The sequence below is a fragment of the Planococcus citri genome, chromosome 4 (assembly GCF_950023065.1).
Source record: "Planococcus citri chromosome 4, ihPlaCitr1.1, whole genome shotgun sequence".
Classification (NCBI taxonomy): Eukaryota; Metazoa; Arthropoda; class Insecta; order Hemiptera; family Pseudococcidae; genus Planococcus; species Planococcus citri.
The window spans coordinates 24,234,322-24,254,617 of NC_088680.1; the positions used below are offsets into that span (position 1 = coordinate 24,234,322).

The 20,296-nt window shown below is 34.9% G+C and overlaps 1 protein-coding gene across 1 annotated transcript in view; it reads right to left on the bottom strand.

Annotated features, from left to right (window-relative positions):
- The window catches only part of LOC135845344 (uncharacterized), a 426,634-nt gene that overhangs the window by 129,286 nt on the left and 277,052 nt on the right, over nt 1–20,296 (bottom strand). The window contains exon 3 of the mRNA XM_065363834.1: nt 4,829–4,949. Coding sequence (XP_065219906.1) covers nt 4,829–4,949 — 121 coding nt within the window. The remainder of the gene's footprint in view (nt 1–4,828; nt 4,950–20,296) is intronic.

Here is a 20,296-nt window from a genome sequence, read left to right on the forward strand (position 1 = left end):
TTTGAACTATAATTTTTAGAAATTCCAACTTCGAAAAAGAAAAGCAAACAGACCTGAACGAGCTGAGAGCAAAAACGTTCGAAAATTCTTATTTTGATTGGTGAAAACGCAATGAGTTTTAACGTGGGGAGTTTGATTTTTTTGGTTTCAAAATGTTATAACTCAACAGACCTGAACAAAAGTGGCGGCAAAAACTTTTAAAAATTTGAGTTACGAGAAGTAAAAAAGCGTTTATTTTTTATTTTAGGAAATTATGTTTTGATTTACATATTTGTTGAGTAAGAATAATAGATTTTTAGAAAGTTTGATTTTGAAAAAAAAAATCTAGGTACCTCTAACCTGTTTGAGAGAAGCAAGGACTGAAATTTTAGAAAATTTATAATTCAAGAAGTAAATTATTGATTTTTTTTAGAAGAATTCAATTTCTCCACATTTGGCATTTTTGAAAGTTAAGTATAAGTAAGTACTTCGAACAGACATTATCTATGAACAGAAATTCAGAAACAGAAAAACTCACAAACGTATTTGGCCCGAACGAAGCAAAAGCAGAACCTTTTAGAAAATAGATGTGAATTCAAGTTCCAAAAAGGTCGGAAAAATAGCTTCTTAATAAGTAGCCAAGTCAAATTTATCAAAATTTGCCAAATTTATCAAAATTTGCAGACTTTGCCAAAATTTGCCGACTTTATCAAAACTTTAAAAATTTGGAAGCAGTGGCCCACCCTCGCCCCTCACCCTTCCATAGCTTTGTCCCAGTACAATAGTTTTTTTGAAACTTGAAATTTCCACAAAATTTCACTGAATGAAATTGAAAAGCCCAAATGCTTTCTGCACCTTAATTTCAACATGTTAAGTTGATTGGAAGTGGTTCCAAGTCATTTTGAAATATCCAGCAATTTTTTGAAAATTCTAGTTTTTCAAAAAAAAACCTCACACTTGGCATCATTTTTCCCAAAACTGCCATAAAATCAGAATTCCAGGAAGTCACTGGAGCCTCCCAAACAACTTGACACCACCTCTAGTCAATTTAGCATGTTGAATTTAGGGTTCAAAATGGATTTTGGCTTTTCAAGTTCATTTGGTCAAATTTATGGAAATTTCGAGTTTCAAAATTATGCTGGCGAGGCCAAAAATTTTTAAAAAATCAAAATTTTATTAAATTGACCCTTGACCTGCCAGATTGGCGGGGTAATTTATTCATTGTACTTGAATTTCACGATACCTACCTACCTAACTAGTACCTACCTATGTACTTTTATCAATTTTTCTCCAATTTTAACAAATTTTTCAACTTTTCTAATTTCAAGATAAGCATATTTTGGAAAATAAATGCAACATTTCATCAAATTTCTGCAGTTATTATTTTGTTATTAATTTCGATCGGCAGTTTCAATAAGTTTCGCATCCATTTTACATATTTTCCAGCCATGCACCATGTAAGTATTAATGGAAAAAATTGCAATAAAAAATGAACGAAAAGAATTCAAACGATTCTTTTATTACAATACGACATCATTTATTCGGCGAAAATGATTGAATCTGTTTCGGTCTGAACAGATCTAGTTAGATCTATGTAGGATCAGATCAGGTGTAATGTGACCTCATCAGATGTGTTCAGATCTGGCTAGGTTCAATCAGGTCTCTTCTGTTATATATATATATATTTTTTTTTAAACTCAAAATTCCGAAAGAAGAAAACATTAAATGGAAAATGTCAGAGTTTAATTTAAGAAATGGAAAAATAACAGTGAGTCTTCAACTTTAAGTTGATTTGGAGGTAGTTTCAAGTCGTTTTGGAACCCCCAGTGATTTTTTGGAAATTTCAGTTTTCCAAAAAACTTCATACTCGGAATAATTTCTCCAAAAAAACGCCATAAAATCAGAACTACAATCACGAGTATGGCGTAAAAAAGTTAATACTTATGGGCAGATTTTTTGACGTTTTTTGGAAACCTGAAATTTCCGAAAAGTTGCTAGAGGCTCCCAGACGACTTGAAATCTCCTTCAATCGACTCAGCATCAGCATGTTAAATTTGCGGTGCAGAGGGGATTTTGGATTTTGGCTTTTCAAGTTCATTCTTGGCCAAATTTATGGAAATTTCAAGTTTCAAAAATCTGCTGGAAGCTTTAAAACTGCTCAAAACAGTTCAAAACCGTTTCCAATCAGTTTGGCGGGTCGAAAATGGGGCACATCTCAAATTTCAGCTTTCTAAGTCAATTTGGTAACATTTTCATTTTTTTCTCTTTTTTTTGGCTCAAATTTTATTTTCAAAAATTCACTAAAAATCAAAACATGCACTTTGAATTCTAAAATTTTGGTTGATGATGTATTTTAAAAAAATTTTTCTACACTGTATTCCATTCAAAAAAAAAAAAAAAAAAAAAAAAAACTCAGAAAAAATTTTTAAACAATACTATTGCAATTTGTTCACCAATGGAAAATTTCACCAAAAATAAAAAAATGCACTTAAAAATCTGAAATTTTGATTGCTGATGTATTTTTTTTTTTGATTTTTTTCACACAGTATTCTATCCAAAAAAAATTCAAACAACTGCCATTTGTTCACCAAAAAGGGAAAATATCGTATCCTACAACAATCCCAAAACAATACCTGATTACGATGCAATAAAATGAAAAATCGTCGTCATAATTCAAAAAGGCATAAAATCCGTTCCGTTCATACGAGGCAGTCGATAAATGTCCTTTTTCGTACAACAAGCATTCTTTTTTCTTTACCTATCTCTTCCTACACCTCTTGTGTACCACCTTGTAGGACCCTTAAAAGTAGTAAATGGTAAAGGTATAAAAGGCATCGAAGAATCATGTACCTACGTAGGAGGTAATGCGCATTTGACACTGCAATTTTACACGTTTTAAGGGTAAAAATCAATCACTATCAGTGTCAGTTTTTATTAATTCTTTTCACATGAACAGACAATCGTGTTTGATTTGTGCGTGTGCACTGTACAGTCCTATAGTTTACCTATTCGACTACCTCTTTCTGTACACTACGTGTACAGACGTAGTATAGGTAGAGGTACAATAGTGTGCTGTGTATTTGAGTGGTATAAATGGTACCTATTTGGATGCTTGCTTTGATATAGAGAGAGGGTCGTCTGATGTCTGATAGAGATTGAATGAGGTTTTTCCTCTACTCTACTCGAGTATATACGATGAGTATGTTTTTTCCCATTTTAACGCAGACCGGGTAGACCAAACAGGCCTTTGATTTGAAGTGTACATATGCGATAGGAGAGAGAAAGCAGGCGATTTTTTTTCTCTGTAGTTTGAAAATTCACGAACACGACGAGTCGACGAGGGTGTGTTTGCCATGTTCGGTGTGATTATGAGTCGATGGTTGATGAAATTGAATGAGAGGGAGTAATCTTTTACACATTTTGCGGTTTATTTTTTTATTTAGGTTTTTTTCCGGATGGATGAGATGGTTTATTAGGATAGAAGTATTTTCAAAGATGAGTTTTCAATGTCCCTGAAGATTTGATTTTTATAACCCCCCTCTATTAACGGAGTACTGTGCTGAAAAGGGGTGTTCGATTGATCTTGACATTAGGTTTGGAAGGTTTTGGGTACGTATTTATTTAGAATATTGTGATTTTTATGATTTTTTTGAGGGGGATGGGAAAGGGGAGGGGAGTTTTGTGGAATATATTTTCAGTTTTCATCGGTATCGTGCAAAATAAAATATTTTCAAGTTTTCTTCAAATTTTTAAAATTGAAAAAAAAAAACAATTTTATAAAAAAGTGAGTGAGTAAGATTTCCAATGAAAACAGTTCAGTCAAAAAAATAATGAAAAAAAAATCAAATAAACCGACATTTTGAAAATAAATTACGTTATCCAGAGCGAAAAATAACGAATAAAAATATACCCATACATTGCAGACAATACCTCAACTCGAATTATCGAATTAATCGATCAATCCGAATCGTTCAATTCTCCACAAAAGGTAATCCGTCAATCAATGATCCACGCAGCCGATTCTTTTCCAGTCGAAAAACACTCTCTTTCAACCAAACATCACCACACCTCTACTTTGGAATTTTCTGCGCGTAAGATTAATTTAATTCGAGCGAATTTCACACGACGATGTCGTCGGGAACCCTCCCAAACGACAATTCTTATCGAGAACACAATTGTCGATCGATCGAGAGACAAACGAAAAAGCGAAAAAGAGCTAGAATGAGAAAAAACGCCGAACAAAATATCATTGGCAGAAGGTGTCCGAAAAGAGGTTTCCACCTAATACAATATACAATGACAAAGTAAAAGAAATTAGGGTACCGGTAGCAGCGAGGTTGAAAGCGCGAGAAGAGAGAGCCTTTGCTAAGTATTGGCTTCATTAATCAGACAGTTCTAATCTATCGTTGCTCTTGATACGAAAAGCTCTCTTTCTATGGCGCTCTCGTCGTTCTTTCTCCGTCCATCTTCGTCTACATATTTTAAACACGTCATTGCCGATTCTGCCGGTCCGGCGAACATCATTAATTATATAGATTAAAGTAGCATGAGTATTCGCTCTTCCCCAATATCCTATTTCACACTCTAATAAAACAATCGTCCTCGGTACGTGTTTGAAATTTAAATGATCGCCAACGACTCGTGTATAGTACACCTCTGCCATGCTCGTACGTACATACGGACGCGATAGAGACAAAGACAGAGACAGGGCACACAGTATCCTTTTAATTAAAACCGTACGCAAACGTACAAAGAAAACCTGATTAAAGTACCGCCATCCAGCGTGTTATAGCTGCTGACTTTTTTATGTATTTTATTTAGGTTTTTTTTTTTTCGTTTTTTTACTTACTTTATCGAATCGTTGTACAGGGTTATTATAGGCATCGGGTAAACTCCGATAGCTCGACAAGTCACGTTTATTGTTTCCAAGTCGAATCGCGTATGGAACATTTCCAGTCGTTTTTCCGGAGCTGAAAACAAAAAAATGCAGTCTTGTTTAAATTAACGCCATTATAAGCTTACACGAGTTTTTAACTCTATACGAGACACTCTTATTTGCGGACATATTTTAATTGAAAAATCCCACAAACAATGAGATTATTTATCTGACGTGAGAAGGGTGTGATAGAAAATAATTCGCTCTTCGGATAAGTACAATGTGATGCGAAAAGTCTCACCAAAACATGTTGATAGTTCTTGAAAAAGCGATAATGAGAAACAGATTGTGTTTCTTTCAAATGTTTTCATTTCAATGCATAAAAAATGTCACAAAAAGAATAAAATACACCAAGCCTATTTTTTTGTGAATTTTGGTGAATGAAATTTTGACCTTCAACTACACTGTCAAAAAAATTAAACTATCAGCAATCGAAAACAAATCCGTGCCATGATTTCATTCGAATGATGAAGACGTAGAATGAAAATAAAATATTAAAAATTAGTTAGTTCTAAAATGATACCCTGTATTTTGGAAAAATGATAAAATTTTGAGCTAATGGTAAATTTTTTACAAAAAAAAACTAGACAGCTAAGCTGCAAAGTGTGCGTAGCTAGCTGCCTTTTCTACAGCTATAACTGTTATTACATCTAGGTAGTGCATAAGTGAATCAACCATGTCACAGTAATGAGAATTTTTGAAACTCTCACTGCTTCAAAATAATAATTGTTTTTCAGTGTTTTCATATTTTCCAAATTACAATAGGTATTTCAGAATAATTTATAAGCTTGTATTGCTTCTAAATTAAGAAATTTCTAGTTGTTTTTCATAGTTTGCATTGTTTTAAAATTTACAAAATTTCAAATCAATTTCCCGAATTCCCCATCACTACAATTTCATAAAATTTTCAATAAATTTTCAGAATTTTGCATTGCTGCTGAGTTAGGAAATTTGCAATCAATTTTTAGAATTCACATTGCCTCTAAATAGTCAAATTTTGAATATTTTTTCAGAATTCTTATTGTCTTTAAATTAAAAAATTTCAAATTCAATTTTTAAGTTCATATTGTCCACAAATTGTAAAACGTTTACTCAATTTTTGGAATTTACATTGCCTCCAATTTTTCAGAATTCTCATCTTCTTCATAAATATTACAATACTTATTTCATATAATTTTCAAGTTCACATTATCTGCAACTTACAAAACTTTTAATCAATTTTTGGAATTCTCAGCGTCTCTAAATACAAATTTTCATATTATTTTTTTTAGAATTTCCATTGTCTTCAAATTTATAAATTTTCAAACCAATTTTCAGAACTTGCTTTTTATTCTAAATTAAGAATTAAATCTTATAAAATATGTTAAGAATTTGAATTGCCTCTAAATTACACGAAAAAAAAATATGGGTAATTTTTACAAAAAAAATTAACTAAATACTGGTATTTAGCACAATTAAGTACCAGATCCCATTCAATAATTTTTACTGTACTTAATCGTATCTATAGTAAAAATTATCATTTTAATAAATTTTGCTATAGGTACCAATAGTAAAAATCATTTTGTTTTAATAATTTTTAAATCATGATAATAAAAATTACATGTTTCAATTGTACAAAAATTAGTTTAATTACTCATTTTGAAGTAATTTTTAAATTATAAGTAAAAAGTTGAAAATTATTCATGTCAAGGTAATTCTTACTATACCTTATGGCTATAGGTAGACAAAAAATTAATGAAATGAATTTTTAGTTAGCAAATGATATCATAATTCATAACTCAATTTCAGCATTATTTTTGCCCCATTATCATGTACTACATAGGTAACTCCAAAGCATTTACCTATCCAATTTTCCTACGAAAAATCTGTCACCTACCTACTTACCTCACGGGGATTCGAACCTGGGTCCCTAAATTTCCTATTCCTACCTACATGCCTTAACCACTCAGCCACAAATTCACTACGAGGGTTAGGGCATTAAAATAATATATTTGTTTGGTAAACGCCCCACCAAACCACTCCCACTTGGAATTTACAGCTAACAGACTGGGGGTGTAACAGGGTACAATGAAACACAGCTGGTGATGGAATGGACTGGGGGTATAGCAGGGTACAATGAGCGGCAGGTGTTCTACAAGTCCCCTTTTCCCTTTTTTAGGATTTATTGCATTAAAATAATGAACTAAAATTGCAATTACTCAGCAATTACCCATCCGAATTGAATGAAAATAAATCTATACCCTCCGCCTTAATGATTCTCAAATGGTGTCCAATAGGTACAAAAAACGGTTGGATAGCTTAAGAGAACATTCATTGCAATTGAAATTTCAATTTCTCAAAGCAAAACCAATAGTGTGCTACACACACTAAAAAAAAAAAAAAAAAAAAAAAAAAAAAACAGAAAAATCTTTGAAAATATGTATTTTAAAAGGAAAAGTACTGGAAAAAGAAAACCAGCCAGTGGAAAAATGAAATGAATAATTTGCTTAGTGTATCCATTACAAAATTCAAAACCAAACAGATGGATGCACAAAATAAAAGGTTACTTATTATTTGAGAGAAATAAAGAATGAAAAGTGACAAATTCTTCAAAAAAATGATGATATTTGACTTTTTGTGTACCAACTAAAAATTAATCCACATGTAACTGCTTATTTTTATCTCGAAAGAAATTGAAATGGCCCCCTAGACCCCCCTCCCAACAAAACAAGAATATAAGTAGGTCGTCGTCGTCATCGTGGTTCCTTATGCTTTACAGGACATTGGAAATCGCATTTTTGTGGTACCCTAACAGGGTGAGGCGAATGCCTATGCCACTGCGATTATTCGAGGGAATCGACGTTGTTTTGAGCTTTCACGTAGTAGTTTCCCGTTGCTTTCTACGCTATCTACAAAGTAGCTCATACATCACTAGCCGGGTTTTTACAACCCTGAGTTCTGAATCATCACTACCTATAGCTGCTCAAACCAGTTACAGCTTTTTGATACCGGCTTCAGTATAAAGAGTTTAATGTTCAACTATACTGAATATGGACTTTCTGTCTGAACTTCTCAGAGATGGCCTCTGTGTCAATGCAGCGTTTGCTTTCAGTATGAGCAATGGCCACCTAAGTGTGTAAGAGAAAATGATTTTTGGAAAAAAATTCAATTTTGAAACTAAAATTCAACAATTTTGTGTAGCTGGAGGTCGACGTAAATTTTGATGACAATGTCGATCCATCCACATCCATCACATTTGAATCCCACATGTTGATGTAAATTTCGACCCTGTGTCGAGCCAATTGTCGACATAAATGCAGATCAACATTGGTCGACAATTATATCAACAATTGAGACACAGAGTCGAAATTCACATAGACATGCGGCATCCAAAAGTGATGGATGTGGATGGGTCAACATTCACATTGAAATTAGCATGGTCATTGTTGTACGGGAGGTGCTTCTTGTAATACATTTCTGTCGACGTTGTCTATTATTGGGGACACCCGCAAAAGAGGCAGAAAAGGCATACAGTGTTAAGGGTAAGTGATTATCCTGTCCTCAATTAAAGTTATACTATTTCATTATTTCATCGCTAATTAATAGAAACTAAGCTTGCACTCATCATTATTATTAAAATTATTCTAATTAATAACGCGAGTTGTAAGGTAGAAGCCAGAGCTTGTATCTATTATAAAATAATCTTAGAATTATTTTATACTCAATAAACCCTTAATGTGTATTTTTTTATTATTCTTTAATATCAGTAAATCACATAACTAACACTTGGTGTGTCAAATGTGTGTATTGATTTGGTAATTTAGAATGATTAATGTGAAGAGTAGATGGTATTGATTAAAACCTCTCCTACGATTTGAGCTATCCACGGCAAGGTAATTGAGGAGCTGCAAATCAAAACGCTGTGTCCATTTTGCAAAATTTTCAGAAATGAGGAAAAACTGTTGGGGGTTGGGGGAGTTGAAGAGGGTCAAATGTGGTATCAGAGGAAATAGGAAGTCAGCATGACCTCAAAACATGAAAGTGCCCAAATTTTTGAGAACTGGGAGGAACGTGGGAAGGGGGAGAAAAATTTATACTGCGTTTTGATCTGAAAAAAGACAGTTACTTAGTGTAGTTATTGCGTTTTGAAGCAAAACTGTTGATTTTTACTGCGTTTTGACGCAAATCTCAACTTTAACTCGGATTTTCATTTTTCAAAAAATGGACTTACGGCGCGGCGTTTTGATTTGCAGCTCCTCAATTATTCCTTCCCCAAGGAATAATTTATTGACTCAACTACGTAAATAGGAAGTATGATAATTTCTCTCTATCCCAATTATGTCTAATCTCACTCTATCAAAATGTGAAAAATTGAAATATTTTCACGAAATTTTCCAAAAAATTTCTCATAGGGAACCCTGTGAACTCGCACACTTTCCAATTTGAACGAAATCAAGCCAATTAAAAACACCCCCCCTCCCCACCAAAAAAAGCTAAATCGAAAAAGAATGCTCTAAAATCTTTGTAACCAAACTTTTAAGTCCTAAACTTAAGTTATTTTTGGATTTTTAGTGAATTTTTGAAAATTAAAAAAATTCAAAAAAACTATTTCTAAGGCAATTTTCAAGTTTTTTTCATGAAACATAATACATTTTTTTCAGCAAATTGAACCAATGTTTATGATTTCTTTAATTTGACTCATCCCTAGCTTTGGGAACTTTTTGGATCTCCAACAAATTTTTCAGTTTTCTCCAGAAACTTCAAATCATTTTGGAAAGGCCAAAAGTGAACTTCAGGACACTGATGACTTTGGTTGGTGCTCATTTGGCGTCCTCTCAGCCAATTTTTGGTGGTTATTGCAAAATTCCAAAAATTTCAGTTTAAAAGACAGTGAATTTTTAACCAATTTGTAAATTCCAAAAAAAATGAAAAAAAAAATCAAATTTTCAAAGGAGGTACCTAACGAACGGGGTTTTCTGCAAGATATCGTGTGGATTGCTCTCAAAACAGGTTTTTTGTATTTTTAAAATTTTCAAAAATTCGAAAAATGAACTGCTATTCAATGGACTCCCTTCTTACAGAAATCAACATGTAACGTCAATTTTTTTCAATTTTTACCTTCTTTCAAGTGACATTTGCTTAGGATGAGAGTTGGTCATCTTGAGTCGTTCTAGAATCCCCAGTTGAACATTCACAATTTTTTGTTCGTTTTTTTTTTTAAATTACAAAATTACACCTTTGAACTTTTCCTTTGCAGACTGAAGATTAGGCAAAGACCCCTGGACTGGACCTGGGTAAATTATTGGGTAAGATGCTGCATAATTACACATGAATGGAAGGCTTCACCTCACCTCATCAGCATTGAACACACTGTTGTAGTATGTAGATGTACCTACTTACGTTAGTCTCAATAAGCGAAGTAGGCACTTAATTTGAAAATTCAAAATGGCTGTGTAAAAATGACTCAATAAACGTGTACCCTACACGAATAAAAACTCTTCCTTGCCACGAGACCATTGCAAAATATCCCCCAAACAATATTTTGCGTCGCGTCGTGCAAAACAAGTAGGTACATAAGTAACTAGGCTGTAAAGCCACACAGCGAAATTCCCTGCGAGTCTAAAAGGAAACAATAAGTGGTGGAAATTCGACAAAAATATATACACCGGGGAAGACTTCCTGAAGATGAGACGTGAGAGGGCCAGGGGACCAACAGTGAACAGAGAGGGAAATTTAACGTCGCGTCTTCCAACATACGTGAACCGGAACGCCAACCTAACAATAAAAATGATTTATTCGCTTAATTTTCGCAAAATTTATTTTTTTCCGCGAAAATGCTTTTGTAACGCAATTTGTGGCATCCAAGAGACTTTCACGCGCTAGTTTTACACATCCGAGTGGAAAATTTTTTTCTTACTTTGGATTCACTTATTTTGTACTATTTAATTTGGTGAATCGAGCTAACAAAACTCTGAGACCATTTTTTTCACTTTTTTACAATTAAATTTGAAATCTTATTTTTTTTATCTCAACTTTGTTTTATACTCGTATTATTAACGTACAAGTGGGTAATTTTCTCGTGTCTGAAGGGAACGTCGTCGTGTTATTTTAATTTCGTCGCGACGAGAATCGAGATTTTTTCATCGTTCAAAACGGTTTTGTTAACAACAAGATGAGATTGAATTACAAGTTGAAAGAATTGTCGTCTCTTTTTTTTCTGGTCTGTGGCAAGTTCAAGGCCAACGTGGAAATTGAAATGATTTTTTACGTTTTTTTCCTCGCCGAAGTGGATTTTTTATACACAATGGGCTGAATTTGAAAAGAATCATTGTTGATATTACATCATATTTATAGGGATGAATTCGAGGTGAATTCCTGTACAAAAAATGCAGTCTGACTCAGACGTATTTTAAATTGAATCATTATTTGGATAGTTTTTCAGAATGAACCAAGTTGGCACGTGTTTTTTTCTCTTCTTATAGATTGAAATATACTTTAAATTCTTAATATTCGATTTATTCTTCAATTAATTTTAAAATACAGTCAATATTTCAATTTAACGATGAAGTAATTTACAGAAGAGGAGCATTTTTTTGTAAAAAAAATTCTATCCAAATGCCAACACGAAGCCTATTGATTTGAAATCTTCTGATGAATCGACTTTATCGAATGAACACATCGTCTGAAAACGTAGACCAAAATAGAACGAATTACTCTCGAACCTCGTACGTAATATAGAGCCAATTTCTCGTTCACATCTGCTCATTCTTATTTTTTTTCAAAATGACGAAAAAAAACGCCAGTCTAAAGCTTACATCGCAAAACGAGCTTTATTCAACAAAGAATGCGGAGAAAAATATACGCAGGAAAAAAAACGAAATCTCGTAATATCGTCTGGTGGTTTGAAAATGCGCCGCATTCGCGCCAGATTTGTCCCCTTCGTACAATATGATTTAATTACACGATTCAAACAGTTCATTTTGGTTATTGCAACTCGTTGCATTCGAACATCGAACCGACGACGAACCCCTAAAATAAACCGAATATTTTTTTTCGTCGACGAGTCTCGTCTTCATCAAGGTTTTTTTTTCGGCGCGTCGACATGGAAATTTGCATACCTATGTGGAATGTGTGTACGGAGAGAAGAAACTTATACCGAGGTTTTTCTATTTTACGTCGAATTTATGTAAATTTTTGTCTTATCTGTTTTGGAATGAAATCTCATTTCATACATGGGTATTTGTTGAGTGAACGGCTGCCCCCGTATAACGTCAGATGAGGTGTGGTGGTTGGTGGTATCGGTAGCCAGCGTACATGGAATCGATATCGCGCCGAAATAATAAGTAATATTCGCCAAATCAAGTCGGAATTTTTTATCTGCACGGAAACACGATTGCATATTAGAGGGTGTACGTGGATGTATTGGAATTGTATGGTGCGTAGGCGTTCAGACATGTGTACAGGGTGACCAGAAAGTTGTGAAGAGATTTTTGGACGGAAAGTAATCGCGAAGGACTTATTTGCGAATAATTTTCCAGTCATCTTCCTAAATTACCAGTAGGCAATTCACCAAAAATACCCAGAAAATTTACCAAAAATTATGACCAATTTTACCTGAAAGTAACCAACCAAAAGTTACTACTTACATGTATAATTCTCCTAAAAAAAGGTCAAAAACTCACTTGTTGACTTCTAGTGAATCTGTCACCAAGCAGTCACCAGGATTCACCCAGGTGAAACCAAACATTCAAAAAAAATGTCAAAGGCTCTGAGGACATTCTGTTGATTTTTTTACCAACAATTCGCCACGACAAAGGCAAAAACCCTACTGGATGACTTCTGGTGATTCTGTCACCAGAATTCACCTTCTGGTGAACCTGTCACCAGTATCCACCAAGGAGTCACCAGACAGTCAAACAACATTTTCAAGGGCCATGAGGACACTCTGATGATTACTTCACCAACAATTTGCCACAACAAAGGCAAAAAACCCAGTTGGTGACTTCTGGTGAATTCACCTTCTGGTGAACCTGTCACCAGAATTCACCTTCTGGTGAATCTGTCACCAGAATCCACCAAGGAGTCACAAGACAGTCAAACAACATTTTCAAGGGCCATGAGGACATTCTGATGATTACTTCACCAACAATTCGCCACAACAAAGGCAAAAAACCCACTTGATGACTTTTGGTGAATCTGTCACCAAAATTCACCAGGAAATCACCAGACATTCAAAAAAATTTCAATGGCCCTGAGGACATTCTGATGATTTCTTCACCAACAATTCACCATGAAACAGACAAAAAACTCACTCGGTGACTTCTGGTTAATCTGTCACCAGAATTCACCAGAAAATCACCAGACATAATGAAAATTTCAATGTAGTCCAGGAAAAATAGCATTCCATTGAGAAAAGTGAGGTAGAAAGCTGAATTTTGGTGTACTGTTCCATTTTTTTGTGCTGAACACGAATCCGATGAGTCCTCGGTCGTCCCTGGTGAGCGTTCTCCCCTATTGTGGATCTAAGCCCCCCAAAACCAGTTTTTTGCAATTTTCTCCCCCGCATTGCATTTTAGCGAAAAATATGTGGTTAGATAAAAGAATCGACGTCAAATTTCCGATCTAATGATATATCAACTTTCCTTCTACCCCCAAGGGGGGTGGAGCAGGAACCATTCAAATGTGAGGGGTTTTCTAAAAAACACAAAAGGGCTATCGGCGCATAAGAGGGGTGAAATGTGCCCCGAGAGCGTTCGGGTTGATATCAGCATTGAGAGTGGGTACCATCGAGAAACTACCCCGTGAAAAATTTCAGATCCACACCACCTCCCATTTTTGCGGAACCCCCCTTTTTTGAAATTTCAGTAACACTTTTCTCAGCCCCATTTCAACCGATTTCGAAAATTTTTCTGGAGGTTATGTATATCTTTGATAGGTATCCCCACAAAAATTTTCAACCCCCTCCCCTCATATTTACCCCTCAAAATGGCGTTTTTTCCATTTTTTATGCCTATTAACAATCAAGATTGCGAAGTACAATTGTGTAAACACGTTTTTTGGATGTATTTTTGGCCCCCAAACGTCATATACTATATTAGAAATTTTGGCTTTGGTGCGCCGTGGTGAAAACTTGGAATAATGCATCGTAGGGGGGTGGGGGGTGAAATGGGAATTTTGAAAAAAATAACTATCAATGAGTAGGGTATCGTTTTCATATGATTTGATACCGCTGAGCACGAATATGACCTCAGATTTTCTGCTACACTCACCTACCCCTCTCCAGAGCCCCTCAACCCCCCTCAATTTTCACGATTTTTGAAATATAGTTATGACATTGGTGTCGTTTTCATATGATTCGATACCGCTGAGCACGAATACGACCTCAGATTTTCTGCTACACCCACCTACCCCTCTCCAGAGCCCCTCAACCCCCCTCAATTTTCACGATTTTTGAAATATAGTTATGACATTGGTGTCGTTTCCATATGATTCGATACCGCTGAGCACGAATATGACCTCAGATTTTCTGCTACACCCACCTACCTCTCTCCAGAGCCCTTTCAGCCCCCCTCAATTTTCTCGAATTTTCGAAATAAAGTTATTTTGATGATGTTGGTTTCATTTGCTATGGGAAAATTACATAGGTTCATTGTTATTGTACATAAAATTTCTCGTTGTTTCTGTATCCATTCCAACACGTTCTGTGAAATAAATACGCCACATATGCTCAGCATACCTATACAGTCAAGTACACATACAGATTTGTTACGTTTTTTGCGTGGAAAAAAATCAAGGGTAAACCCCCCTCGAGGGGGAGCCATGTGCTGTAGCTTATTCTACGAGAAATTTTATGTACAATAACAATGAACTTATGTAATTTTCCCATAGCAATGAAACCAACATCATCAAAATAACTTTATTTCGAAAATTCGTGAAAATTGAGGGGGGCTGAAGGGCTTTGGAGAGGAGTAGGTGGGTGTAGCAGGAAATCTGAGGTCATATTCGTGCTCAGTGGTATCGAATCATATGAAAACGACACCAATGTCATCAAAATGACTATATTTCAGAAATCATGAAAATTGAGGGGGGCTGAGGGGCTCTGGAGAGGGGTAGGTGAGTGTAGCAGAAAATCTGAGGTCATATTCGTGCTCAGTGGTATCGAATCATATGAAAACGACACCAATGTCATCAAAATAACTATATTTCAAAAATCGTGAAAATTGAGGGGGGCTGAGGCGCTCTGGAGAGGGGTAGGTGAGTGTAGCAGAAAATCTAAGGTTATATTCGTGCTCAGCGGTATCGAATCATATGAAAACGATACCCTACTCATTGATGGTTATTTTTTTCAAAATTGCCATTTCACCCCCCACCCCCTACGATGCATTATTCCAAGTTTTCACCACGGCGCACCAAAGCAAAAATTTCTAATATACCTAGTATATGATGTTTGGGGGCCAAAAATACATCCAAAAAACGTGTTTACAAAATTGCACTTCGCAATCTTGATTGTTAATAGGCATAAAAAAATGGAAAAAACGCCATTTTGAGGGGTAAATATGAGGGGAGGGGGTTGAAAATTTTTGTGGGGATACCTATCAAGGATATACATAACCTCCAGAAAAATTTTCGAAATTGGTTGAAATGGGGCTGAGAAAAGTGTTACTGAAATTTCAAAAAAGGGGGGTTCCGCGAAAAGGGGAGGTGGTGTGGATCTGAAATTTTTCACGGGGTAGTTTCTCGATGGTACCCACTCTCAATGCTGATATCAACCCGAACGCTCTCGGGGCACATTTCACCCCTCTTATGCGCCGATAGCCCTTTTGTGTTTTTTAGAAAACCCCTCACATTTGAATGGTTCCTGCTCCACCCCCCTTGGGGGTAGAAGGAAAGTTGATATATCATTAGATCGGAAATTTGACGTCGATTCTTTTATCTAACCACATATTTTTCGCTAAAATGCAATGCGGGGGAGAAAATTGCAAAAAACTGGTTTTGGGGGGCTTAGATCCACAATAGGGAAGAACGCTCACCAGGGACGACCGGGGACTCATCGGATTCGTGTTCAGCACAAAAAAATGGACCAGTATACCAAAATTCAGCTTTCTACCTCACTTTTCCCAATGACCCTTTTTTTCATCTAATTTTCCTGGACTAATGGCCCTGAGGACATTCTGATGATTTCTTCACCAACAATTCACCATGAAAAAGGCAAAAACCCCACTGGGTGACTTCTTGTGAATCTGTCACCAAAATTCACGAAGGAGTCACCAGACATTCAAAAAAAATTTCAAGGGCCATGAGGACATTTTGATGATTTCTTCACCAACAATTCGCCATGAAACAGGCAAAAAACTCACTCGGTGACTTCTGGTGAATCTGTCACCAGAATTCACCATGGAGTCACCAGACATTCAAAAAAAAATTTCAAGAGTCACGAGGACATTCTGATGATTTGTTCACCGAAAATTCCCCATAAAAAAGGCAAAAAAAAACTCACAAGGTGACTTCTGGCGAATCTGTTACCAGAAAGTCACCAGGATTCACCAAAGAGTCACTAGACATTCAAAAAAATTTCAAAGTCCCTGAGGACATTCTTGTGGAGTATTCACCAAACAATTCGTCATAAAAAAGGCAGTAAGCCAACTATTTGTCATAGAAAAGATGATAAACGACTTGGTGACTTCTGGTGAATCAGTCACCAAGAAGTCACCAAAACATAGAAAATTCATATTTGACTGTCTGGTGACTTCTTGGTGACAGATCCAGCTAGCAGTGAATGTATGTAATCTATTTTGTTCTTGGTGACTTTTGGTGAATCATTCACCAAGAAGTCTCCAAAATGCGAAAAATTCATATTTGACCGTCAGGTGACTTCTTGGTGACAGATTCACCAAGCAGTGACCATCTGTGATCGATTTCATTCCTGGTGACTTTTGGTGAATCAGTCTCCAAGATGCTACTAAAACATAGAATGTTCATATCAGACTCTCTAGTGACTTCTTGGTTAATCACCAAGCAGTGACTATATCGCACCTTTGGAATAATAATGTTAGATCTCAAAAAATTAAAATTTTACAGGAGAGCGATTTTCTTTTTTTTTTTTAATAACTCGATTCATTATTTTCGTCAACTTATAAAAATGTAAGTAATCATAATGAATAGCACCTCATTCCAAAGATTGGATATCGTACCTTCATTTAGCACAAGAGTACTTTGAAAAATTAATTCTTAGAGTAATAATATTTCAATGTTTGGAAAACATTTTGAGCAAATGACTGTATCCTGCAGTTGAGGTTTTGGCGAATTCGCCAGCAAAGGTGCACTGTAAAATTACATGAATACTGATTGAAGGAGCATTACTTTTACCCTAACGTAAAATACCCCGTATAATCCATAGACAAAACAAGCACATCTAATTTCATCAGAACGAGCACTAAGCTCGTCAAATAGAGTCCTCGAATAGTGAAAAAAATACACCCAAAAATGGCTAAATTTTCTCAATCAATTTCATTTAATATTTCTTCCAAAGGGTGAACAAACAACATGAGAAACCATTTACAAAAACCACATCCCATTAAAATCACAAACGATTACCTATACTATACATACAATACCCCAACCAACTGACAAAAATACAACCAATCGTTTCCCCAAACCATCGTTGTCAATGTACTGCAGGCGCCAAAAGCTCCCTTTAAGTACCATCTTTCGGACAAAGATACCTCCCCTAAACTCATCGTAGTAGTAAATTAGCAGTCGTATACGTACAGACGACATACAATCAAAACAAGAGAAATCATTCGTTTCGAATAAAAGAAACGAAAAAGAAAAACAGCCGAGCTGTCTTATATGTAGTATACGAAAAGTATAAAAATAGGGGAACTCGTATAAAAGAAGACAATTCTCGAATCGTGTGTACTCGTACACCAAAATCACCACGCTAAATTAAATCGTTAACGCGTCAAATACCTTAATGAGTAAATTAGCGACGCGTAACAAGGTCGATATTTCAAGTCGACGAAACGAACTAGGTACTAGGAAAAAAAACCATAAAAGAAAACAGGTGAAAAAAAAAGAGGTGAGGAAAAAGGCCACGCGTATAAACTACGATAAAGAGGTAACATGCACCTGACGCTTATTAAGCTCTTGTTTGATAAATAACGTGCGACTATATTAACACAATGTCGTAGGTGGGTGTAGGATATGCAGCTCTTTTTCGGGCTCGCACTACCACCGTTAACACATTTCTCTCTGATGGTAGTAATTATAATCTGTATAAATTTAACATTACACTCGAAAGCAGCGTAATAATAGAGAAAGAAGGCGAATACGTCAACGTCCGCGTATCTAATTACATTTATAATGAATTAATCGCATATATACTGTACGTTTCAAATACATTTAGACGTACGTAGACGTACCCAGCAAACGTCGTTGCGTTAATTGGCTTATTGGCGAATTTTTACCCGTCATTTTTCCACCATACATAGCGAAGTTATCAACTCCTAGAACCTATGGCTCTGCCTACTCATGCCCTCACGTATATGAAGCTAGCAATTTTCCAAGTTACCTTGACCTTTACGAAGGTGTTCTACAAATCAATGGTAAATAATATGGCATATGGTAATCTTAGATGGGTAATCCTTAAAATAAGCATGAGTCATAGACGAGTCTTTTTACCCACCCTTGATAATACCTATAATACTTTGCTTTAAGCTGCAAATTCTACTTATGAATTTAACCACACCTGCATAATAATGTTGGTTACATAATCAAAGTATGAATTTCCTGCATGTATCATATTGGCTGAAAATAATTATGATTTGTGAATGATTCGTTGCATTTGACAAAGCACCAGGACAATTGAAACTTGAATAGATGAAAAGAGTAAATTAGTAAACAAAAATTCGTACTTGTCTTTCATTTTTCAGTTCAAGATTCAAATATATTAGCTGATTTTTCATATCTATTCTGGAAATCCGGAAGATTAATTAGACTCAAGTTAAATTGTGGGTATCTGGGTATTTAAGCTCTTTCCAACTAACAAACTTAGACTGAAGAACTCGATCAATTCAGGGGCAGTAGAAGGAATGAAAAAATAACACATGTCAACTGATATTTAATAAGTAAGTATGAGTATAACTAAGAGGATGCTTTTATAATTAGCAGGGAATTTTGTGAGGGTATGGAATACTTCCAAAACCTCCTAAAAAATTTCAAAAATATCAAAAAATTGCCATAAAAAATGAAAAAATAAAACAATGGGTGGAGAATGAAATTTTACAAAAAAAAGGAGTTATTAAGGAATTTTGTAAAAAGAAAAAAAAAACGACTCTTGTTCGACAAATTTTTAAACAAAAAGAGGCCATTTTAAGCAGGAAAGGTGAAAATCAATGCTTTTTGAACGTTTTGGCAAAAAAACATGAATTTCTGAGCAAGTTTTTGCAAAAATTACCACCATTTGACCATTTTGTCAAAAAACCACTTCCTGAGGATTTTAATGAAAAAACATTACAATTTTTCGTTACCTCACAAAAAATTAAAACTCTCTGAAAATTTTGACGAAAAACAGGACTTTTTGGTGATTTTTGGCAATCTTGGCAAGATCAGGACTGTTTGACAATTTTACCAAAAATAAATAAACTTTTTGGCAATTGTGTCAAAAATGGCACTTCAAGTCTACATTGCCAAACATTGATACTTTTTGACTAAGACAGGTTTTGAAATAAGAAAAAAAAAATCAAAACTTTATAAGGAAGTTGGGCAAAAAATACGACATTTATTTGGCAATTTTGGCACAAAAATAAGACTTTTTAAACAGATAAGGCAAAAATCAATTCTTTTTGGATTTTTGGGATGGAGAGAGAGTACAAAAAATTATGGACTTACAACTTTCGAGAATTAGCGTGTCTCCAAAAAGAAGTGACAAAAAAGTCTGACGATAAGTATTGCGTTTTTTCAATTCTAGCCTATCCAAGACTCATCAAGGTAGAGCCTGAAGTTTTTTGTTTTTTCATTTTTCAAAATAATTTTCTGTGCAATTCCAGAGTTTATAAAAAGTCATAGGTATGAAATTTTCAAAGAAGTGCTTCATACAATGTTCAGGAAATGACTGCATATATAACATATCCAAAAATATTATTCCTCATTTAGAACCTATGAACTCGGATTCACCATCCTTGAGGCCATTTTCATTAATTTAGGCACATAATGTGTATTTTCAAAATCGTTTCGTGCTGGTTTAAAGCCAACATTTTCTACAGTGATTACCTAGTTTTGCTATAAAATAAATGTTTGTTTTTTGAACATATTTTTTCGAATTGTTTAAACGATTTTTTTTTCATATTTTCAGACTTTTTTCCAAGCAAATTTTGAAAATACTCCAATCAGGTGGTAGAACTC